Below are 22,052 nucleotides of genomic sequence, written 5' to 3' on the forward strand. Positions count from 1 at the left end.
CAGTGAACTTAATTGAATTCATGTTTAATAATTACAGGCACCGTGCCCCCCTTCCCCCTGCCCAGGCAGCAGCAGGGGTGGTGCAGGGGCTGGGGCATATGCCCCCAGCAGCGAGGACGGCAGTCCCAAGAGTGATTTTTCAGAAAATAAAAAAGGACCCCAGGGGCAAGCAGTGGTGCCCCCCCCAAGACACACCAAATTTCAAGACTTTATATATAATATATCTCTGTGCCCCAGGGGGAGGAGAGGGACACCTGGCAGCATCCTGGAGGGGGGCCCCAGGCAGCCCCAAGCCATCCTGCCTCTTCAGCCACTTTATTAGCTCAGACACATCGCACTACAGGCACCCACTGCCACCGCCGCTGCCACCGCCCCCCTGCAGTCCAGGCGGCTGGCTGGGCCATCTGCATGTCCATGGGGCTCCAAGTGCCCGGCCCCACCAGCCCTCAGTTGTGGTCAGACTCCTCCTCCTCCTGTCGAAGCCAATTGAAGAAGGTTGTGACAGATTTAAGGGCTACACCCTTGCCCTGCTGCTCAGCGGGGTCTTTGCTACTCTCCCAGCTGTAGAATGCGTCCTCCTTCACCACGTCCTCATCATACAGGGTATCAAAGAATGTCCGAAGCAGGTCTGCAAGGAGGCAGGGCAGCAGTTAGAGGTGACTGGCCATAGCCACCCCAGCCTATCTCCCAGGGGTCCCTTCTAAGCTCCACTGTTAAAACAAGACCCTGCCCCACTGTCCTAACATTTGTGACCATTCCAGAGTGACTAGGGTTCCAACAGGATGCTAACGTCACAATCTAAGAAACTGGTGCACAGAAATTAATCAATGGCCATAAAAAAAAACCAAAAAAACAAAAACCTTAAAACTTACCCAGCCTTACCTTGGCAGCTTCAGACTTCTCTACTCATGATATATTTAGTGGGAAAACTATATTCAAAATTGGTACTCTTGAATTTGGGATATTACTAAAGTCCCATATGTATTACTCACAAATGTCAAGGGTGTAGCCTGAAACATTCACTGGCCCCCAAACAGATCCTGACGAACTCTTGACCCAAATTTCCTCTTCCTTCCCACACATCTCCCAAACACACACCCTTCTCTGGCCTTGACACTTTTGTGGGTGCAATTACCCTTTGCCAGGAACATCCTTTCTCTGCTCACCTTCCCAATAAATTCCTTCAAGACTAAACTAAGCACCCTCTGGTTCTGACCCCCCTTTTCCTCCACCGCTGGCTGCTAGGTAACCTTCTCAAGCACTTGTCCTACCAAACATACCCCATACTCACACTGCACTGCCAGACTTTCCAAACCAAACCTTATATGCCTAAAAACTAAGAAAGGCAGAGTAAGTGAACTAAATGAAACACAGAGAGAACTTAAGTCCAAACCTGGGTGAAATCCAACTAAGCCACCTATGAGAAGCTACAAGCCAGAATGTTCCTCAGGCCTGCACACAAACTCTGTGGTTACAGCTGCTGCCATCCCTCAGCAATGGCCATAGCAGATCCTTCACTTATGCTCATGCTCCAAATACCATGCACACCCACCCAAGGACCCCATACAATCCATCATCCACTCTGCCCTTTATTTTCAAGTCCAAGTTTCTCCCACCTAAACACAAAGGGCCCCCTTTAAACACTATCTCTTAGGCTAAATAAGATTTGTCTACACTTGCTATTTTCCTTTCTGTCCCAGTAAGTGTTTCTCAGTCCTTTCCAATCTATCATATATGTTTTTTGCCAAAGTGACCTCCATGGTTTTATATTAGAGGTAATATATTAATTATTTAATTTTCAGGTCTGCTCCTACGGGACGCTCAGCAGTATCTAGCATTATTGACCACTCCTCCCTCTCCTACAATTTGTCCTTTGTTTATAGGGCCTGTCCTCCTTTGTCCTTAACTGTGTATTACCTCCACCTCGTGGGGGTTCTATCCCAGGCCCTCATCACTCTCCCTCTAGCAAGCCCATATCCTTTTGTGATTTGCACGTGTTACCCTCTGCCAGCAACTCACAAAGTTGCTTCTTCCCTGACCTCTTCCTCTACAAATGGATAGATACCTAGCTGTCTGCATGACTGATTCCCCAACCCAGGAACCACAAACTAAACTTGATCACTGTTCACTACCCCAGTGAACAACACCACACTATCACCTCTAAACCCATTCTGGCAGTCATCCAGGACTTCTAATCTCTCATGTCTCCCTACTTGTTAACTAAAAGGTGTCAACTCCATTTCCTAAGTAGCCCTTGAATCTGCTGACTCTTCCCCCATTTCCATTGTTACCAGCAAGGCTGAACCACTAGTGCTAATCCTGCCACATTCACTCTCACCCCCATTCATTCCAAACCATTCTTCCCACTATGGCCAGAATGATCTAAAGACTAAAATCTAATTATTTTACTCCTTGCTTAAAATTCAACCAAGGCCCTTTCCTGCCCTCAAGCTAAAGCTTAAAACTCTTGCCACAGGTCACACTGCCCTGCATGACTGGGCCAGGTTCATCTCTCCAGCCCCATCTTGCCTCACTTATGACCAGTTGCTGTGCTCTCCCACACTGGCCTTCCTCAATACTTCTTTTCCCTTGTGTCCAGTTCTTTCTACTGCAGAAAGCACACACACAATGCCTTTGTTTAAAGTGCCCCCCCAGTTGTCATTTAGCTAATTCCCATTCATCATCCCTCAGACCAGATGCACTTCTCCCAGAGATTACCCATCTCAAACTCACGTTTCTGACACCATGTTATCGCAGAACTATGCTTGACTTACTGTGAGCATCCCAGTGCCCTGACACATACCTATGTGTTGAATGCTTAACTTCAGATATGGTAACCTAGGCCTTGGCTTCCCAATATGGAAAATGGGGATACCATATACCCTGAACAATAGCTGTGAGGACTGAACAAGGCAAGATAAGTAAAACATTTTAGCCCTATACCAGGCAGAGGAGGTAGACACTACCATTTACCATCTCTGCACCGGTGGCATCAAACAGATGGGTAGGCACAAAGCAGGTAGTCAATTAATCATCAAGGCCAAGTTTCACTCCTTCCAATTGTAGACAAAGACACAAACGAGGGGGAAGGAATCAAACCATATGTGCATTTGGCGTTCCAATGACTACCCACCTTTCTTGGATTGAGACCCTTCCACCACTACACCCTGCTATCTGGCAGTCCCTCCACCCTATCCCCATCCCGCGTGGCTCTTACTGGCGGGCTGTTCTAAGGTCACTACAAGGGCCTGGAGGGCATAGAGCGCCTGCAACTCCTTCTGCTCATCACACAGGTATTTCTCTAGCAGTTTCGCTCGCGCTTTCAGCACTGCAACATCCACTCGGAGGGGAGTCTCAACTGTAAGAAGACAGGGATGTTAAGTGGCATAATGTACCCTTAGCCTGGTTTGGAAGCAGGAGGCAATCTGAAACCCCCCTCCTTCCATTTGTCTTTCGGGTCCACCCTCGCCCTGCCATCTCCCTAACTCCTCTTACAGATGATTGCAGAATAGCAGACAGCTGTCATGAGGGCTCGAACTAATGTGTTGGATGCTATCTGCTGCTCACTCAGGTTGGCCTGTGCAGGAGAAAACAAATGGCCCAAGAGTTCTGAATTGTGCCCTTAAGCCTTCATTCTTGTCACCCCCAACCCTGCCCCAAGAAATACCTCTCCTTTACACCCCCTCCCCCGATACCCAGGGGAAACATACCTCTATCCAGTCAAACACCTGCTGGTTACTGCTGCCGTCCTTCAGCAGCTTCTCCAGCTGCTTGGTCAGCTCCTCGGAGGGCAGTGCCCTCTGGCCAAGGGATTCTGACTCCTCTCCCAGAGTATACTCTACCTTCTGCAACCAAAGAGGCCCACAGTCAAGAGAGGCAAGTTACACCATGTGAGAGATGAGGACAAATTAATCTAACTAGAATTAATCTAACTCCCAAACCTGTTTAGTGACAAATGCACCAATGTCCTGGCCTTCCGGCAGAAATTCCTTCCAGCTGAGCCCAGCTTCTCGCCACAGTGTCCCCACCTTTTTGGGACCCTGGAAAGCACAAGACCAACTTAGCAATCCTTTCTCTTTAAAGGACTTAACAGCTCCACAACAGTCACCCAACAATATTTACTAAAAGTCTACTAGGTACCTGCTAGGAGTTAAGTAAGGATACCATAGAGGTACCAACTGGAACAATCCTTCCATGTCTACAGTCTAGTGCAAGGCACAGATGCCAGTCAAATAACCACTCAAATAAATAAGAACTCATTCACCACAGGGTTATGACACTAGGGCAGGGAAAATGACCTAAGAGCCTCTAGGAAAAAATGTCAATTAGCTTTTGTAGGATTCTCAAAACCAAAAAACCAAATCTGCACACTTCATCACAGCCTTCTAATCTCACCTCCGTTTCTTTACCTACAGCACCTTGGTTTTCTATTATTCCAAGTAACAAATGCTATAGGAAGGGACTACTTCTAACAAATATGCTTATTTGTTTCCTTAATCCAGAAAATCTTAGAAGCATATATATTTCATCTCCAACATAAAGTAGAAATTCCTTCCATTTGAATCTTCATATAAAAAAAAAAGAAAAAAGAAAAAAAGAAATCCCCACAAAAACAGCAATTTGAACCCATTTTCCGTAAAATGCAAGAGATCCTAAAGGCATTACTCTTTCATAATTAATATTCAGGATGGCACTGGCTGTCAACAAGATTATCATAGTTCTTAGATTTTAAAAGTTGCCCATTTTTTCATTTTCACCATTAAAGTTAAGTTGTCTCACAGTTGATATACTGCATTTTAAAAATAGGACTATAAGGCCTTTTCTTTCTTAGCAGTATGTAAATGTCTTATAATCAAATCAATGAAATACATAAATAGTTCAATATGCTTATTTGTTTTAAAAAGGAACTTGTCCTGGTAAATGTGTATCTAAAAACATCATATAATGCTGAAAAAATAATTCCTTTCAATCAAAGTCTAATTCTTCCAGCCCCAGATAGATGAACTCTTTTGAAACTGCATATCCCAAGTTCTCACTAAGTACAACACTCAACCTGCCCTTTCCCATCTTTTGCCTTTATATTTGTTAGAAACCTTCTGCCATGAATACCACAAAACATTCCTTTGCAACCTCAGAGTACTTAAGACACTCCACTACATTTCAACTAGTTTATTTCACACTTTACTTCACACTGTTGTTTTTATTAAGCTGTCATTTCTTACTTTTTCTCTACCAACTTGTTTCCTAATCGTTTTATCCAATGCTATATCCCCAGTGCTTAGTATGTGATAAGTGTTCAAAGAAACACTCGTTGAATGAATGAATGAGTCAATCAGTCATGGGCCTAAGGTCTTAGCGTGCCATCCTCCTCCAGCGTTGGCCAGAACTCATGACAGGAACTGGCCTGTGGGAGACTGCCCACCTCAATGTTTCCTCTCCCAGGTACCAACATAGCACTGGCATCACCATTACTCCATCCCAACAATGGACCATGAAGCTTCAGGGCCACTCCAAGGAGCCAAAACCGCATGGTGAGAGGAGTCCTGAACACACCACCCTCAGAAAGGCCCTCACTCACCATGCTTTTGCATAGGAGGCCCAGGATCTCCAGCAACAGGGAAGCAGCTTTGCCCAGGGGTCTTAGAGGCTTTGTAATCTCCCTACAAGAGAAAAACAAAATGTTGACAGCCTCCACACCTCTCTCAACCCTACTCCATCCCTCTCCAAACCCAAGCATCAAACCTGCCACACACCCCTACCCTCCCTACTTCTTCCTGTCTTTACTTCCCTAAATTTCACCAAGGGGGACTTACCGGAATAGCTCCCCCATGGGCACTCCACCTTCCTGCAGAATGGGTGTTACCAGTTCCGCTAGGTAGAGCCACACGTGGGGGATATCAATTTCCATGTCTTCAGCCAATTCTAGGATTTCATACAGTCTGCAAAGGGAATTCAAAGTCAGGACATTCTAGGGAAGACAGGCCAGGCCACCTCCTCCTTCTGAGGCAACAGGCATGGCATGGCTAAAGGATCAACTGTGGAGCCCCACCCACCCAAGGAACATTATTCTAGACATGGGGCAGTTATCTCAAGCTAAGGCCACCTTCTTGTCCTTAGATTGTTCCCCCCTTCACCACTACCCCCGACCACTCTCTATAGAGTATTGACTAGAATGGCTGAGAAGCCTACATTCTCATGAAAGGTTCAAGGGGCCCCACAAAGGAAGGATTTGTAAAAGTGGGGGACCCTCAGAAGCTGGTCATACCCTTGGTAGTACTGAGCAGTGGAGAGGTGTCCTGCATAGAGTAGCTGGTGTAGCAGCTGCCCCATACGCTCACGAGCAATGGCGCTGCGCTCCAGTGTAGACTCAACACCATGCCGTACAAAGATGAAGAGCAGGGAGGGTGAGGACAGCTCTTGCACACACTGTACTGCCTCCTATGAGGCACAGGGCACAACAAGGAAAGTGGTCACTGCCTGGCCCCCCCCATGCCTGTTAGCATGGCTCCCTTCTCCCACCGCCCCTTCCTCAAACACCCAGACCCCTCCCACTGCCTACCTTCATGTCATTGAGATGGAGGTATTCCTCAATGATGGCCTTGGATTTCTTCTCCAGCTCCTCCTCAGAAAGTGCTGCCTTCGGGGGACTTACCGGGGGAAGGGTAGCTTCTCGCTTCACTGTGGGAGAACACAGATCAGAAATTCAGTCTCAGCCTTCCCAGCAAACAGGGTCTGGAGCTCTCAAGAGAGCTGGGGAGCAGCTAGGCACAAGCAAGCCAACACCCTTCCCTCCCCTCCAATCCTCTGCCAGCTGCTCACCAGCATCCCGCCCACGGTCCCGATCCTCCGTGAGGCTAGCTGCCTTGCGCAGTCCCTCTGGCTGGGAGGGCCGCTCTCTACTCCGCTCCTCCACTTCCTTGCTGAAGCTCCGCTTCGTGGCGGGTGTCCGTGCACGATCAAGCCGGTCCCCACGGTCACCTCCCCGTTCACTCCGCTCTAGGCGGTCTCCCCGGTCCCCAGCTTTCTCGCCTCGTTCCCGGCTCAAGCTACTCCTGGAAGAAAGATAGGCACATTGTCTCTCACCTGTACTGCCCAGGCACTCTCTTGTGTAATGACACAACATGCTGAGCACCTGCTGGGCCTTTATCTAGGCATAATAAATTATGTCCCAATATAACCCAAGGGCTTGGAGAACGACAGGTATGAGAAATTCCCATCCTATGGCATCAAGCACGAGGCAATCACATACTCAGTGTGAAGAACACTGACACACAGGAAACCTCACCTCTGTACCACACGCCTGTTATCTGTGCTTTCCGTGGGAACTGCTTGTTGAAGGGCTGAGAACCGATTTAAAGTACTAGTAGCTGGACGAGCGGCTTCTGATGCTGGGAAGGCAGAAAATGTGAATTATAATCTCCTACTTTCTTGTATCCTCTCCTCTGTTTGTCAGTTTAGGACATTTGGTCCCAGTCCCAATAGTTAAGCAGTTCAATCTCAAACATATGCCTCTGATACTACCTGTATTACCTAACCACCTTGTACTGGAAGCCTCCCTTCTGGGCAAGGCTCTGCCCTCAAGGGAAAGCTCAAGTTAATAACCACAAGCTCCTTACAGCGTTCCCCGTACCTGCATCTGAAGGCTTGGCTCCTGAGCCTCCGCTGCTGCCCTTGCCCCAGCTCAGCCGCCCTCCAGGTGCAAAGAGCTGGTTGTTAGAATCAATGGAGCCAGGCTGAAGGAGGAGGAAAAAGAGACAAGTCATGGGTCTGACCTGGCCAAATCCCTCAGCCAGCACCACCATACACAACCACAAAGGTACTGAAGGTCCCAGACCAGAGGTCAGACAAACTTTTTCTATACAGAGCCAGACAGTCACTATTGTAACCACTCAATTCTAACACTGTAGGATGAAAGCATCATAGATGATACTTAAAGGAGTTAACTGTGACTGTTTCAATAAAACTTTATTTATGAACACTGAAATTTAAATTTTATTTGACTTTCACATCATTAAGTTACCATATAACTTTTTTTATTTTTCTCAACCATTTAAAAACATAAAAACCATTCCTAGCTCACAGATGTACAGAAGCAGGCAACAGGCTGGATTTGCGTATGTATCAGTTTGCCAATCACTGGCTCAGACTGGTAAGAATATACTCCCTAGAGAGCTGGCAGTCCTGTCTAGCAATCTAACCAGTTAGTCTAAGACGAATAATTCAGCTGTCACCTTCCCAACCTTAGAAAAGTGAGAGGACTAGGATCCAAACCTGAGCTTAACACCTGCCTGATCCCTATTTACCCTCCACCTCACCAGCATTACCCGTATGCACATCCCTACCTTGGTGATCTTCGTGAGTCGTGAGGTGTCAATGGGGCGGCTGCCTTTGCTGATGGGGACTGTGTTCCAGCCACCATCATCCACAAGTGGAAGGCCACGGCCTGGGACAAAAAGGAGGTGGGGGGGCAATACCATAATAATGAGTAAATCCTAATAGCTCCTTCCCCTTGGGCCACCCCCAACCTCCCTTCCTCAGATCCTCAGTTCCATCATGGGGTCTCAGTGGCCCAGACACGTGGCACTAACATGAAGTCATCAGAGGAAAGCACAACCTCAGTCCCTTCACTGCCCCCTCCTTAATCCTAGCCTCAAACTCACTGATAGGTGGGCCTGGAGGGCCACCCCGACGCTTGTCGCTGCCCTTGGCCATGAGCTGTTGCACTTTGATGTGCTCCCGATGCTCCTCCATCTCTGCCTCCTTGTGGATCTGGTCAATGGTCTTGGGACCCTGATCCCCTCGGCGCGGCACCCAATTGCTCTGTGGGGAAAGGGGGCCAGTCACGTAATTGCCAGGAAGGGCCAGACAAGACAGTGTCGGGAACTGGGGGCGGTAGTGTAGTGGGGGAAGGAAAAGATGAGATGCATACCCCTCGCAGATCCAGCACATCCTGCAGCATAAAGCGGATGCGAGAAGATGTCTTCTTTTCTTTAATGATTTTTTCCATCTGGTTGAAATACTGATCCATTCGGGGCTAGGGAGGAGCAAAGAGATCAGGAACTTTTAACACCTGACCTCCAACTGTAGGCCCTCAGCCCCACCTGTGTGGTTCAGTGGGCTCCATGGGCTTCAGCCCATCCCTCTCCACATGCAAGGACCCCTACCTTGGCTTTTTCAAAGTCCAGGTCTTTGCCAATGGTGGTGAGCAGACGGCACAGGCATTCGAGGGACTCTTCATCATGGTTCTTAAGCAGTTTCACCACACAGTCATGCATTATCGCTTCTGTTAACATCTTTAGCTTGAACAGCTCCCCAATAAACTTGATATTCCCTAAAGAGCGCCGCCGGGCTATGTCCCGAGCCTCTTCCAGCTCTTCCTTCAGACGTCCCCGTTCCTCTGCCTGCCAGTCATGGGGCAGGGATCAGGTCAAAAAGATATCAAGCCATACAGCTAAAACCCTTCTCCTCTGGATATCCAAACCTAGCAGTTAGCACTCAGGCCCTGAGGCAGAGAATCCCTCACACCCTTACCACTATCCCCACCCTGAATTATACAACTAAGTAACATCTGCAAGAGGGCATGGAATTGGTGGGTTTTCTCTCACCGTAGCAGCTTCATCCATCTCTTTTTGTTTCTTCTCAAAAACCTCATCATCGTCTTTATCTTTCTCAAATTCCTTCTGACAACGATTCAACAAGAGTTTTCGGAAGTTCACGGTCACTGTTGGCTTTTCTGTAGTGGGCACTTTCAGCTGTTGGTCAAAGAGAATGTCACATTTCAGACTAGTCTGGGGAAGGCTCTCCAAGAGTCTTTAACTACCTGACCCAGGAAGACCTCTGGCCCCAGCTCTGCCTCCTGGCTGCCATCAACAGCATAAGTTGGAGGAGAACCAAGAAGCTGGGCTCAAGGAGTCTTGGGAACAGAAGTGGGAAACTAGACCAAGAGGTTTAGAAAACAGTGGAAACTAACCGCCATGAGGCAGCGGCACATGTTGGCATAGGCTACAGAGAAGTTGGGCTCTGAAATGGCCTTTTCAAAGATGAGGTCAATGACCCCTTTGAGGCGTTCCTCGGTGTCGATGGCCAGCTGTGTCACTTGCTTCATCAGCTGCTGGAACATCTGGGGTGTCAGTTTATTCAGGATGGAGCGCACCCTGCGGAACAGGTCCTGGGGAGATAGGAGACAGAAGACAGAAGATCCAGTGAGGTTCTCAGAAGAAGAGAGACCAGAGAGGGTGGTGGGGACCTATGCAGATGTTAGTAATAAGGACAGACAGACACAAAGAGGGCAAAATTGGCTCAGATGGCAAACCTTAAAGAGAAATGGAGACCAAAAGTAGGACTTGCCAGTACCTGGGTTTTGCTGCCATCAGCATCCTCTTCCCCTCGGTCCTTATCAGCCGCCGTCCGCTTGCTGCTGGGTTTCCAGGCCTTTTCTGCTTTGTTCAGTTTTATATCCTCGGTCATCAACACTGTGGCAATGATCTTGCGTGGTTCCTTTCGGGGGCCCTGCTGAGAACGTCGGGGTCCTAGGCCAGCCTGCTAATAAGCAAGGGACAAGGACAAGAGAAGACACAGAATTAACTAGTCAGCACAACACGTGCCTCTGCTACCACACATCTCCAGGGCAAACTAATCTGGTAATGAGATACAAGGGAGCCACCCACCCCTGCCCCTTGCCCACCTGCCCCCTTAACCAGCCCCACTCACCGGCCCGCGGGGCAGCTCCCCACCTGGCCCACCCCTTGGGGGCCCACGACCACTAAGTGCTGGTCGGCCAAGGTTGGCAAAGGACGGAGTGAAGTCTGGGCCACAATTTATGCCTTGAAGTCTGGTGGGATCCAGTGGTCGTAGTGGTGTTTTATTGGCCTGAAAAGAGACAGGGAAAAGGAAGTTCTCAGAAGCTCCTAGGAATATTGACTACTCTTTCAGGACCTCAGGCTCTTCCCTAATCCATTCAGCCCAAATTTCTCCTCCCCCTCAAGCCACCAACCTTGTCCAGCACGACATCACTGATATGGGGTAATCCCTCTGGCTTCTGCATACTGGCAAAGATGAACTGAAAGCCAAGTAGGAACTCACGGTCATAACGCTTTTTCTCCTCAAGGTTTAGAGGCTTCCACTGATCTGCAAGAAAGAGCGTGAACACATCATACTGTCTCCTGGGGCCTTGACTAGATTACTCAGTCATTCTCAACCCTTCCTTCAGCATACCTGACTTATATTCATACTTCTGTTCCCCGGGCTGAATATTCTCAGCATTGTGAATTTTGTCTTCCTTTGAGTCCCAGGTCTCATCTGCTTCCTCAGGCCGTGGGGGCACACTGCTGCCCTCAGACTCTGGACGTGGATTGTTGACTGCAGGAGGTTGATTCTCCACCTCTGGTACTGTGACGTTCACCTGAAACAACAGAACACCCCGTTTTGGTTGCAGAATGACCACTGTTCCACACCCAAACTCTGCCTTCCCCGACTTTTCTGCTCCCTTACCTCCTTGAAGGCATCTAGAAGGTCTCCTACAGCCTCCTTCTTATTTAGCTCCTTAATTTTCCGTCTCCTCTTTGGCACAGACACTGCCACTAATTAAAAAAAGAAAGAAAGAAAGAAAAGCAAGGTTGGGAAGGATTTGGGAAGCATCCCTAACTCCTGGGAAATAAAAAGCTGCTACAGCACAGTATTCTTTCCATTACACCCTCTCTAGGCTTAAAACCTTAATCTAGGTTCCATCACAGGCCTTCTATGACCCAGACACTATGGCACAGATGGGAAGTCATCAATAAAGACAAGGAACCACACCCCCAGCTGGCGCCACCTCCACTATCCAGCCCCACCTTACCTTGGGTGATTGCTGCTGCCTCCAAATTCTGGGATGAATGGGGTGGGACAGGGGTGTTCTCTGTGGGGAGCAGTTCCTCTCCTCCTTTCTCACTCTCAGCTTCTCCTGCTTCTCCTTCTTCTTCCTCTTCCTCCATTTCCTCTTCCTGAGCAGGGGGAGTTGCTGAAGGAGCCATAGCTGGAGTGGCAGTGAGGATGGTAGCAGGAGCCGACGACACTGTAACCTCCTTGGGCTGCTCCTCTGGCTCACTGACTGGGCTTAAGTCCACAGCTGGTGGCGAAGGGGCTCCGTTGAGCAGTTCCTCAGGTTGGGCAGTGGGAGCAATGGGCACAGGAGATTCGGAAGGGCAAGCCGGGGGAGGGAGAGGGGCAAGCTCTGGGCTTGACTCCTCCTCTGGTTCCAGATCCTCAGACGGGACCACGCCATTAGGCTCATGAATTTCCACTGTGTGAGATGGCAGGGGGGTGGGAACCTGGAGAGAACTGGAAGAGAACTCGGATTCTGGAATTGGTTTGCTAAGTGTCACTTCTACTTCCAGTATGGGTTCAGCGAGAGGAGTGGGTTCTGGAGAGAGGCAATATGGCTCCCCAGTTTCATGGGGGATGGGGGTTGATTCTTCTACAGACATCTGTATCATCCCCGTTGTCATGGTGTCCCCAGGAATAGAGAGGACTGCAAGATTAGCCTCAGACCCTGGCTCCAAGATTGGGGGTGGTGATGGGGTCGGAGAAGGTGATGAAGGCTGGGACTCTGAAGGGCTGTGTTCTGGGCCAGGCAGTCCTGGCCGGACCCCAGTGATTGCTCCCTGTGACCGGTCATCTGCAGCACAGGAAGGGAGAACGAGTAACTTAAGGCAAGTCCTCCACTGCTACTGTTCCTCCCCATCCTCCCAGCAAGGTATTCCCAACTTAACACCTCCCCCTCTCTAACCTTCTCTCATCTAAGCTATTTTTCCCTTCCCATCCAAAACCTAATCCACCCTCAAATTTCCACTACCTAAAACCTAAGTCATTTTTCTCTGACACCTAGTTCAAGTCACTCCACCTTCTCGGCATTAAGCTGCCACACTCCTCTTTCCCTATAAAACTTCTGTCCCATCTGCTTACTTACCTGGCCGGACAATGACAGCAACTTGGGGCGTCTCCCCATTAGCTTGAGGCTCCATACCGCCTCCCGTCTGCAGGACACAAAGGGTTACCAAGTTTGCACTGAAGAGTCCCACAACCCTTCTTTACTAGAGCCATTTTTAAGTTAGCTCTGCCTAGAAATCCAGGAAAGCAGGGAAATAAATCCCTTAGTTGAAAAAAAGAAAAGATCAAGGGACTTGGGAGTTCAGGGCAGAAAAGCCACCTCAGCGAGGGGATCACTCAAAGAGCAGACAGTACCTGGGGAGGGGTGGGAGTGGAGGCAGTGCGGGCCCCAGACATGATCTCCTCGGTGATATCCTTTCCTCCTTGGTTTGGATCTCGAATTCGGATCTGGGGAAAGAAAGCTATAGGATGAGTGGGAAGCAGGAGGAGCCCACCTCTCCACCCTGCCCCACTCTAAGACTCCAGGCCAACCCCCCACCCCCTACTGGGAAGCAGGTGGGTGGGTGCCAGAAACCCCCTGAGTTCTACTGTCAACCCATCCGGCTGCTCTTGTAGTTTCTGTCCTAGCCCCCACCCCTAAGAGACCCTTGACCTCACAGAGCAGTTCTGTACATCACAATGCCCCTCCCTCCCTCACCCCTGCCCACCAGCAGTCCCCAAGTCAGTGGATGCACACCCTGGGGCCCAGGACCCCCATCCAGCACCCATTCGGCTCACTTGTGGCTAGTCTGCCTGATCTCTGGGGGCAGGGCCCAGATCCAGTGGGTGGAGCCAGAGTGACTCAGCGGCTTCCCCAGCTCTGGCACCCTATTCTGGGCACCACGCCCAGGGCTTGAGGACTGAGCAGAGGCGGAGGCCTTGAAAGCTTCCAGGACTGGGGGGGGGGGGGGGGCGTGGGGGCGGGGCCACAGAAAACAAACCATTTCCAAGGCGAGCCACCAGAAACCCAAAACCAAGCACAGTTCTTACGAACCCCCAGAGCCCTTATCTCTCAGGAACTTCCCCACTAGCCACTTCTGTCCTCCCATGAGCTGCTTCTATGCTGAGATCTTAGTACTTTATATAAAACCTGAACACTCCACAGACCCTCATTTTCTGCCCACTCTCAGCTGAAGACCTCCTTCCTTAAATTCCAGCTCCTTCAGGCACAATGTCCTGGAGGCAACTGACCTTGGTTCTCCCCTTCCGAGATGTCCCAGAGCCCCTTGCTGCTATGCTGCTACTTACCGTCTTACGCTCCCTCTTGGGAGCAATCTGGGGTGGCTGGTTCATCAAAACTGGGGCAGGGGCCACACCAGTGGGAAACTGCTGCACCCCTTGGGCTGGATAATAGGCGCCAGCTTGGGGGAGGGGGAACAGAGAAAAAGAATGGTGGCAGCGTCAGGGCCCAACCATATACTAATGTCAGCTTAAACACCTCCCAACCCCAGAACCTCCCATCACCCACAGCCGGCCCCTTGCCCTGCCCTGCCCTCCTCCCCCAGGGAATTAAGTGTCTGTCAAAGCTGGGGAACCAGTCTGAACTGCGTTTACAAGAATTCCTAACACTGACACACACCTCACACACACACACCTCATAAGCAGGCACTCCTTTTCCACCACACACCAGCTACCAGGAGGATTTAAGTCTTTTACCCCACAAGGTACTCTTTTGTACGAACTCCACCCCGGCAACACATACACACATACTCTGAACCTGAAACAGAATCAGGTCTTTGGCTGGGAACGAGAGAAAGAGATTTGCTAACCCTGTTCCACTCAACTTGAGTCCAGTTACAGTATCCAGCCCCTTGAAAAGGGACAAGGAAACAAAAAGTAACATTATAAACTGGTCTCAGGATGAAGAAATTCATTCCTTAAAGCAATGGTCTCCAAAATGGGGTGCATTCTTCAAACTCATCTGTAATTTCCACTTGTTTTCAACAAACACAAGTGTGTTCATTTTTTAAATTATGCATACATATATACAAACAAAAACATACATGTATTAAAGGCACATACTTAAATTTATTTTGATAGGTGATCAAAAAACTTGGAAACCACTGCCATAAAGAACAGACTAATCCTTTCCTAAAATATAAATGAAAAGGAGCTACAAAAACCTCCCAAATCTGTGCTACACAGGCTCCCCCCAACCATGGAAGAAGCGTCACAGGGAAATTCTAATGACAGGCCCTCAAGCTGGTGCCTGATCCCACATTCCTTGACATGGGGAGGACTCTAACTCTCTTGGCTATAAGATCAAATTTTCTCCCACCAACGCCAGTTAAATATTAAGCACCAATCCCTACTACCTATTAACCCTATCATTTTTAGACCAAAGCCAAGCCTGGGAAGGGTCCTATGCTTAGAAACCAGTAGACCACTTTAGATGCTCCCTAGGATTCCATCTCACCCTTGACTCTCCCTCCCCTGCTTACCGTAGGTCCCAAATTCTGTAGGGCTTGCACCCGGATAGAAGCCTGGGGCTCCTGGCTGCACAGGGTACTGCTGTGTCGGGACAACATATGTGGAACGCCCCTGGGGTTAGGGGGAGAGAAGGAGTTGAGGGAGCTATGAGCACCATAATGGACTCCAAAGAGAATGTAGGGCAAGACAGGACAAGCCAACTCTGGACAATGACCAGAAGGAAGTACCACCTCTGGAAAAGGGGTGGAACTGGAAGATCAGGGTGAGGGTTGGGATACAAGGTCCTATGGCTTCCAGCCCCCAAGCCTCTAGCCTCACCTGTCCAGGGATGTAGTAGGCCCCCTGGGAGGCTGAATAGGAGATCTGGGAAGGGATCATCATTACTTGGGATCCAGCAGGGTAGACATGGGCAGCTGGGCCAGGGCGGGCAGGGGCTGCACTCTGCACTCGGGAGGCTGCACTGCTTGGGGGCTGAGCCCGGCTAGGGTAGAAGTGCTGTCAGGAGGGAGGAAAACAGTTGGCATTGGGAAGGGGAGGAAGTGGACAGCAAAAAAGCCACTCCACAACATCTCTACAGTATGGACAGAAGTATCATGGGCTTCAAAGCATGGAGACCAATTCTTCCTAGTCTCACTTGACAAACTTATGGTTAAATGGCTTCTTATACGCACACATGCCCTCCCAATTCAGATGTATACTTTGCATTCCATGTATATTTACTCTCTCACTGCCATGCATACCCATGTCACCTCCACCAGACTACCCCTCTGCAGAGGCTTCCTAACACCCAGGTACATCACGCCTAAGTGAGGCACATTCCGGCAACATACTCCCCAGCATGCACTGATCCACCTAAGGCACTGAGGACATGCAACAGTCTCCCAGTCCCCAGATACACGCTTGGGATTTAGCTCCTAACATGCATCACTCAGCCTCAGACTCAGGACCTGAACAGCAAACAAGTTCCCACCCTGAAGACCCCAATCCCTGCATCTAGCCCCTGACTAAGGTAAAGGGTAAGGGTGAGACCAGAAGACAGTCCAGATTAGGAAAGGAGTATTACCTGCAGAGACCTGAATCCTCCCTGAGAGCACATGGGGACAGGAAAGAAGAAAATTATCCCCAAGGTGATGAGGGGAAAAACAATGAAGGAATTAGGACAAGAATCCTTCTACTTAGTGAGGATGAAGTTGAGAAACAGAGAAAGGCCAAGAACCAGCTGGAGTTTGTATCTCAACACAGTCCAAAAAGAAAGCAGAGAGGAGAATGGAGCAATGGCAACCTCCAGTAAAAGGAGGAAATAAGGAAAGCAAGAGTTAGCAGCAGGGCCCAAAGTACTGTCCCCAATCCTCAGAGGCACAGGACCCCAGTAATGCCACCCTCATCGACTACATACTACCCACTGGGCCAGCCACCATAAGTAATCAACAGCGCAAACTGCAGAGCAGCATGAAAGAATACAAAGCCAACTGTCAGCAAGTAGGGGCCAGGTACACAGCCTCCATACTTTCCATCCTAGGCCTAAATTGGCCAAAGTTCTCCACAGCTCCCACCCAGGTCCCCTATTCCCCTCCCCACAGCCCCTCACCTGGCGGGTTTGAGAAGGCGTGTTCATTTGTGTCGCTTGTGGCGCACTGAACACCACCGGTGCTGTCTGCCCCGGGGGAAACGCTGGCTGAAGGGGGGAGACCAGAGTTCAGCAAGAGGGGAAGCCCAGGTGGGGCAGAAACCCAAGCTGGTGAAATAAGGGGAGCAGATCTATGGCAAGAGCCTCAGCAGTCCACATACCCCCTCCCCGTGACAGCCCAGGGGGAGAGCCCAGGGGCCCTGTCTCAATTTGGCAGCAGGCAGCTGCACTTTGCCCTGACACAGATGGGGGTGGGAAAATCCAGAGGTCAGAACCTGTTCCTGACAGGCTGCTTGGTCTCCACCACCCCCACCCCCACCCCAGTCCCTGCTAATTCCTCCCTAATTACCTGTGGGAGTCCGGGGGATGGGGCGGGTGGGGGGCCTGTGGACTGTGGAGCTTTGTTCATTTCATTTGGTGCCCCAACATCAGGGTCCCCCCAACACCTGTTAGGAAAAGAGTGGAGCTCGAGAAGAGGAAGGGACTCAAGCTTAAGGCAAATGGAGTGAGGGAAGGGTTGATGCAAGGGCTGGGTCCAATAAGGAGCCCTGGAGGTGACAAGGGAGTGAAAGAGTAGAAAAGATCAAGCCTATGTCCCCACCACCACGTTGTCAAACCCGAATCACCTCCAACCACCCCCCCTGGCCTGCTGAAACAGTCCCCTCACTCACCCCCTCGGTTAAGAATAAGTCCACGGTGCGGCCTACAGGTTCTGGGCATCCGAGGGCCTGGGGTTGGGAGGTGAGGGGTATCAACCTGGCTCTGCGGGGCCCAAGACCAACCAGACCGGAAATTCCAGGTCTCGCTGGCACCAGGCTCCCGGATCACAAACGGAGCTAGCTGCTTCGGCCGTGGTGTCCCCACCCCCCACCCGGGGACACCGGGTTCGAGGCCTGGCCCAGGGGCACACAAGGTACGCCTGCCGCCGGGGGACCCGCGCGGGGCCAGAGGCGAGGCCTGCCACCGCCCAGAAGTATAGGCCAGGAAGGGTGGGAGTCAAGCCCTAAAAGGCCAAGCGGGCGGCGGCTGTCGAGGAGCCGGTTTCAGGCAAGTGAGGGTCGGCCTGGAGGGCGGGAGGGGCCGGGGGCTCCTCCCTGCCCGCCGCCACCGCCGCCTCCCTCCCCTGCGCCCTCCCTGCGCAGCGCCGGCCAGTGCCAAAGAACAACGTGTCACTTCCCGGCGGCCTGGCCGCGAAGGGGGGAGGGGGCGGCGAGCTGGGAGCTGCGGTGCCTGCGCCCATGGGCTGCCGGGCCTCCTCGAGTCGGGCCGAGGTGGCATTTCGCGGCCGGCGAACCCGGCGCCCTCCCAGCCCGCGAGGCCCGCATAGTCCGTCCCCGCGCTCCCCACCCCCACCCAGCAGCCAGGCCGGGCCAGGCCTGACACACGTGGGCCAGGGATCGGGCCCTGGCGGGCCGGGGCCCGGTCTCGGGCCGCGGGGCCAGGGCGCCAGGGCGGCGGTGCAGGGTGGCCGGTCCCGGCCCGGATGGCGGCGGATGCGGGGGGAGGGGGTGGGGGGGCCGGGTCGGGCCCGGACATGGCGGCTTTACCTTCAGTCTCCTTCAGTCCGCGCGGCCGAGCCCCACGCAGCCGCACAGACGTAGTCCACAACCATTTCCGGCTCCCCGCACAGATCCCGCTCGGCGGCCACCGCTTCTCCGCAGGCGCAGCCGGCGCCCCCACGTGACCGGCGCAGAGGGCGGAGTTGCGCCGGGCGCCCTGCGCCACGGAGCGCATGGGATTTGCCCCGCCCCGTCACGTGACATCCACTGCCCGCCCCCGTGTCCCCTCCCGAACTTTGGAATTCTCAGACCTACCCCTCTCTGCGTCTCTGTTCCGTGCTCTTTAGTTCATTCATACTTTGAGCAAGCATTTACTGAGTGCATACTAAGTGCTAGGTGAAGTGCTGGGCCGGGTCTGGGGACACTGAAAGACTCAGTCCTGCCTAAGCAAATCGTGGTACAATACGAATTATGCAGGCTTTGAAAATAATGTAGATTAGATCATTGAAAGGCTTAAAACAAAGGAAATTGGCCGGAGGGGTGGCTCTCGCCTGTAATCGAAGCACTTTGGAAGAGTGAGGTGGGAGGATCGCTGGAACCCAGGAGTTTGAGATTAGCCAGGCAACATAGCTAGACCCCTTCTCTACAAAAAATTAAAAATTAGCAGGGCGTGGTGGCAGTGCACCCGCAGTTCCACGGACTTGGGAGGCTGAGGCATTGCTTGAGCCCTGGAGTTTGAGGTTTCAGTGAGCTCTGATGAGGCCACTGCACTCTACCATGTCTCTTCAAACAAAACGATTGATACATTCTAACCAGGTAAGTAGTAAATAGATTTGTTGTTTACAAAAATCAGACACTCCTAGGGAGAGGCGAAGTCAGCCACAGAAAATTCAGAATAATGGAAAAAGTAATCCCAAAACCCTTGCCCTGCAGCCAAAAGATCTTGGCAGCCAGAAGGGACCATCTTAGAGCTGAATCCACCTGCTGAGTCAGATAGTTTGGGTTTTAATACAAACTTAGATACTTCCAACCAGGCCAGAATTTGTCATGTCCCCCTTCTCAATTCAGTCCTCCATCTTGCCTCCAAACATACATAATGTTGCTCACTTATTTTTTTTCAATGAACAGTACCCAACCACATACCTTCTCTAGCCAGACACTACTTCTAATCAGTCATCAGGTCCTACTGGTTCAACATCAAGTCCTACTAATTTTATCTTTAAAAAAAATCTTTCTGCCAGGCATGGTGGCTCATGCCTGTAATCCTAGCACTCTGGGAGGCTGAGGCAGACGATCACTTGAGCCCAGGAGTTTGAGGTTACTGTGAGCTGTGATGAGGCCACTCTCATTCCAGCCTGAGTGGACAGACTGAGATACTGTCTCAAAAAAAAAAAAAATCTTTCATCTACCCTTCCCCATCTCCCAACTTCTGCCCTAATTCTGGCATTCACTTCCCTTGGCTAGTCTCCAGGCATCCAGGGTGAGTGCTCTCACCCAGAGAGCAGATCATGTCACACGTTCCTGCTTTCATTCAATGGGCCCCATTGAGAGATACTGGCAAATTCTTAGCAAAACAAAACTCTTCTAAACCTAGTCAGCCTGAATCTCTAGCGGTATCACCTACTTCACTTTTCCCAGATCCATATACGGGTAGCCAAACCAAATTATCCACAGTTCCTGAAAACAAATAGCTTTTCCTTGAGGACTTCCTGCCTTTGCGACTTCCTTAGCTCCCTACCCTGTTTTCCTCTGGATAAATACATCTTCCTTCAAGTATAAGCTTCCTTAAGTCTCCCCGGACTTACCCACACATTGTGGCCCCATTTCAATGACCCCTTGTTCACACCCCAGTACAATATTGACCACAATGTATCACAATTGTTTTCTTGTGATTTTTTTTTCCATTAAGCTTTTTGAGGCTAGGGGATTTTTTTCTATATTTACAACCTCACAAACTAGGAATAATGTCCAATGTAGAGTTAGACTCCATTGATATTCATTGCTGAATGAATGACTGAATGTGAAAGGTTAAGAGCCACTATGAAACTTATTCTCAGCCCCGGGCGGTAGCTCACGCCTATAATCCTAGCTCTTTGGGAGGCCGAGGCGGGCGGATTGCTAGAGGTCAGGAGTTTGAAACCAGCCTGAGCAAGAGCAAGACTCCATCTCTACCATAAATAGAAAGAAATTAATTGGCCAACTAATATATATAGAAAAAATTAGCTGGGCATGGTGGTGCATGCCCGTAGTCCCAGCTACTGGGGAGGCTGAGGCAGCAGGATTGCTTAAGCCCAGGAGTTTGAGGTTGCTGTGAGCTAGGGTGACGCCATGGCACTCACTCTAGCCTGGGCAACAAACGGGCGGATTGCTCGAGGTCAGGAGTTCGAGACCAGCCTGAGCAAGAGCAAGACCCTGTCTCTACTATAAATAGAAAGAAATTAATTGGCCAACTAACATATATAGAAAAAACTAGCCGGGCATGGTGGCGCATGCCTGTAGTCCCAGCTACTCGGGAGGCTGAGGCAAGAGGATTGCTAGAGCCCAGGAGTTTGAGGTTGCTGTGAGCGAGGCTGAAGCCACGGCACTCACTCTAGCCTGGGCAACAAAGCAAGACTCTGTCTCAAAAAAAAAAAAAAAAGAAATTAATTGGCCAATTAATATATATAGAAAAAATTAGCTGGGCATGGTGGCGCATGCCTGTAGTTCTAGCTCCTCGGGAGGCTGAGGCAGCAGGATCGCTTGAGCCCAGGAGTTTGAGGTTGCTGTGAGCTAAGCTAACGCCATGGCACTCACGCTAGCCTGGGCAACAAGTGAGACTCTGTCTCAAAAATAAATAAATAAATAAGGCCGGGCGCGGTGGCTCACGCCTGTAATCCTAGCTCTCTGGGAGGCCGAGGCAGGCGGATTGCTCAAAAAATAAACAAACAAACAAACAAATAAATAAATAAATAAATAAAAGACATACAGAAAAAAAAAATTAGCCGGGCATGGTGGCGCATGCCTGTAGTCCCAGCTACTCGGGAGGCTGAGGCAGTAGGATTGCTTGAGCCCAGGAGTTTGAGGTTGCTGTGAACTAGGCTGATGCCACGGCACTCACTCTAGCCTGGGCAACAAAGTGAGACTCTATCTCAGAAAAAAAAATAAACTTATTCTCAAGTACAATCATCTAAATCACGATTTGAGAGAGAACTATTCTTTTTTTTTTGAGACAGAGTCTTGCTTTGTTGCCCAGGCTAGAGTGAGTGCCATGGCATCAGCCTAGCTCACAGCAACCTCAAAACTCCTGGGCTCAAGCAATCCTCCTGCCTCCACCTCCCGAGTAGCTGGGACTACAGGCATGCGCCACCATGCCTGGCTAATTTTTTCTATATATATTAGTTGGCCAATTAATTTCTATTTATAGTAGAGACGGGGTCTCGCTCTTGCTCAGGCTGGTTTCAAACTCCTGATCTTGAGCAATCCGCCTGCCTCGGCCTCCCAGAGTGCTAGGATTACAGGCGTGAGCCACCGCGCACGGCCGAGAGAGAACTATTCTTTTACTTATGTTTTGGTTTACAAATAACTTATTTTAATATCACCATCACTGGAAA

At 50.5% G+C, this 22,052-nt stretch overlaps 1 protein-coding gene and 2 non-coding genes across 12 annotated transcripts; all 3 read right to left on the minus strand.

The window, feature by feature from the left end:
* Positions 1-8: 8 nt before the first annotated feature.
* EIF4G1 (eukaryotic translation initiation factor 4 gamma 1) lies at positions 9-18,648 on the minus strand. Of its 10 annotated transcripts, none has more exons than XM_076003433.1 (34): positions 18,511-18,648; positions 17,635-17,691; positions 17,313-17,409; positions 16,925-17,011; positions 16,400-16,420; positions 15,721-15,831; positions 15,348-15,447; positions 14,155-14,267; positions 13,222-13,314; positions 12,947-13,013; positions 11,837-12,655; positions 11,491-11,579; positions 11,215-11,401; positions 10,994-11,127; positions 10,711-10,869; positions 10,354-10,542; positions 9,971-10,168; positions 9,606-9,752; positions 9,165-9,401; positions 8,930-9,034; positions 8,661-8,820; positions 8,343-8,443; positions 7,631-7,733; positions 7,286-7,388; positions 6,820-7,052; positions 6,560-6,678; positions 6,266-6,438; positions 5,814-5,939; positions 5,579-5,660; positions 3,942-4,040; positions 3,711-3,845; positions 3,496-3,577; positions 3,218-3,358; positions 9-628 (listed from the first exon to the last, which is right to left on the minus strand). In XM_076003433.1, exons 3-34 carry the CDS (start codon positions 17,370-17,372, stop codon positions 447-449), a joined length of 4,755 nt encoding a protein of 1,584 aa, XP_075859548.1. In that variant the 5' UTR covers positions 17,373-17,409; positions 17,635-17,691; positions 18,511-18,648; the 3' UTR covers positions 9-446. The 10 variants fall into 10 exon arrangements, with proteins under 10 accessions (XP_075859548.1, XP_012592320.1, XP_012592319.1 ...); XM_012736866.3 differs by having other exon boundaries at positions 10,354-10,539; positions 15,655-15,831; XM_012736865.3 differs by having other exon boundaries at positions 15,655-15,831.
* Positions 8,531-8,606, minus strand: LOC142875460 (small nucleolar RNA SNORD66). Its single transcript, XR_012922812.1, has one exon. It is a non-coding gene; the product is annotated as a small nucleolar RNA SNORD66 (small nucleolar RNA).
* On the minus strand, positions 11,710-11,782 carry LOC142875461 (small nucleolar RNA SNORD66). The gene has a single exon (XR_012922815.1). It is a non-coding gene; the product is annotated as a small nucleolar RNA SNORD66 (small nucleolar RNA).
* Positions 18,649-22,052: the final 3,404 nt, after the last annotated feature.

This window comes from Microcebus murinus, chromosome 1 (assembly GCF_040939455.1).
Source record: "Microcebus murinus isolate Inina chromosome 1, M.murinus_Inina_mat1.0, whole genome shotgun sequence".
In the NCBI taxonomy this organism is placed as follows: domain Eukaryota; kingdom Metazoa; phylum Chordata; class Mammalia; order Primates; family Cheirogaleidae; genus Microcebus; species Microcebus murinus.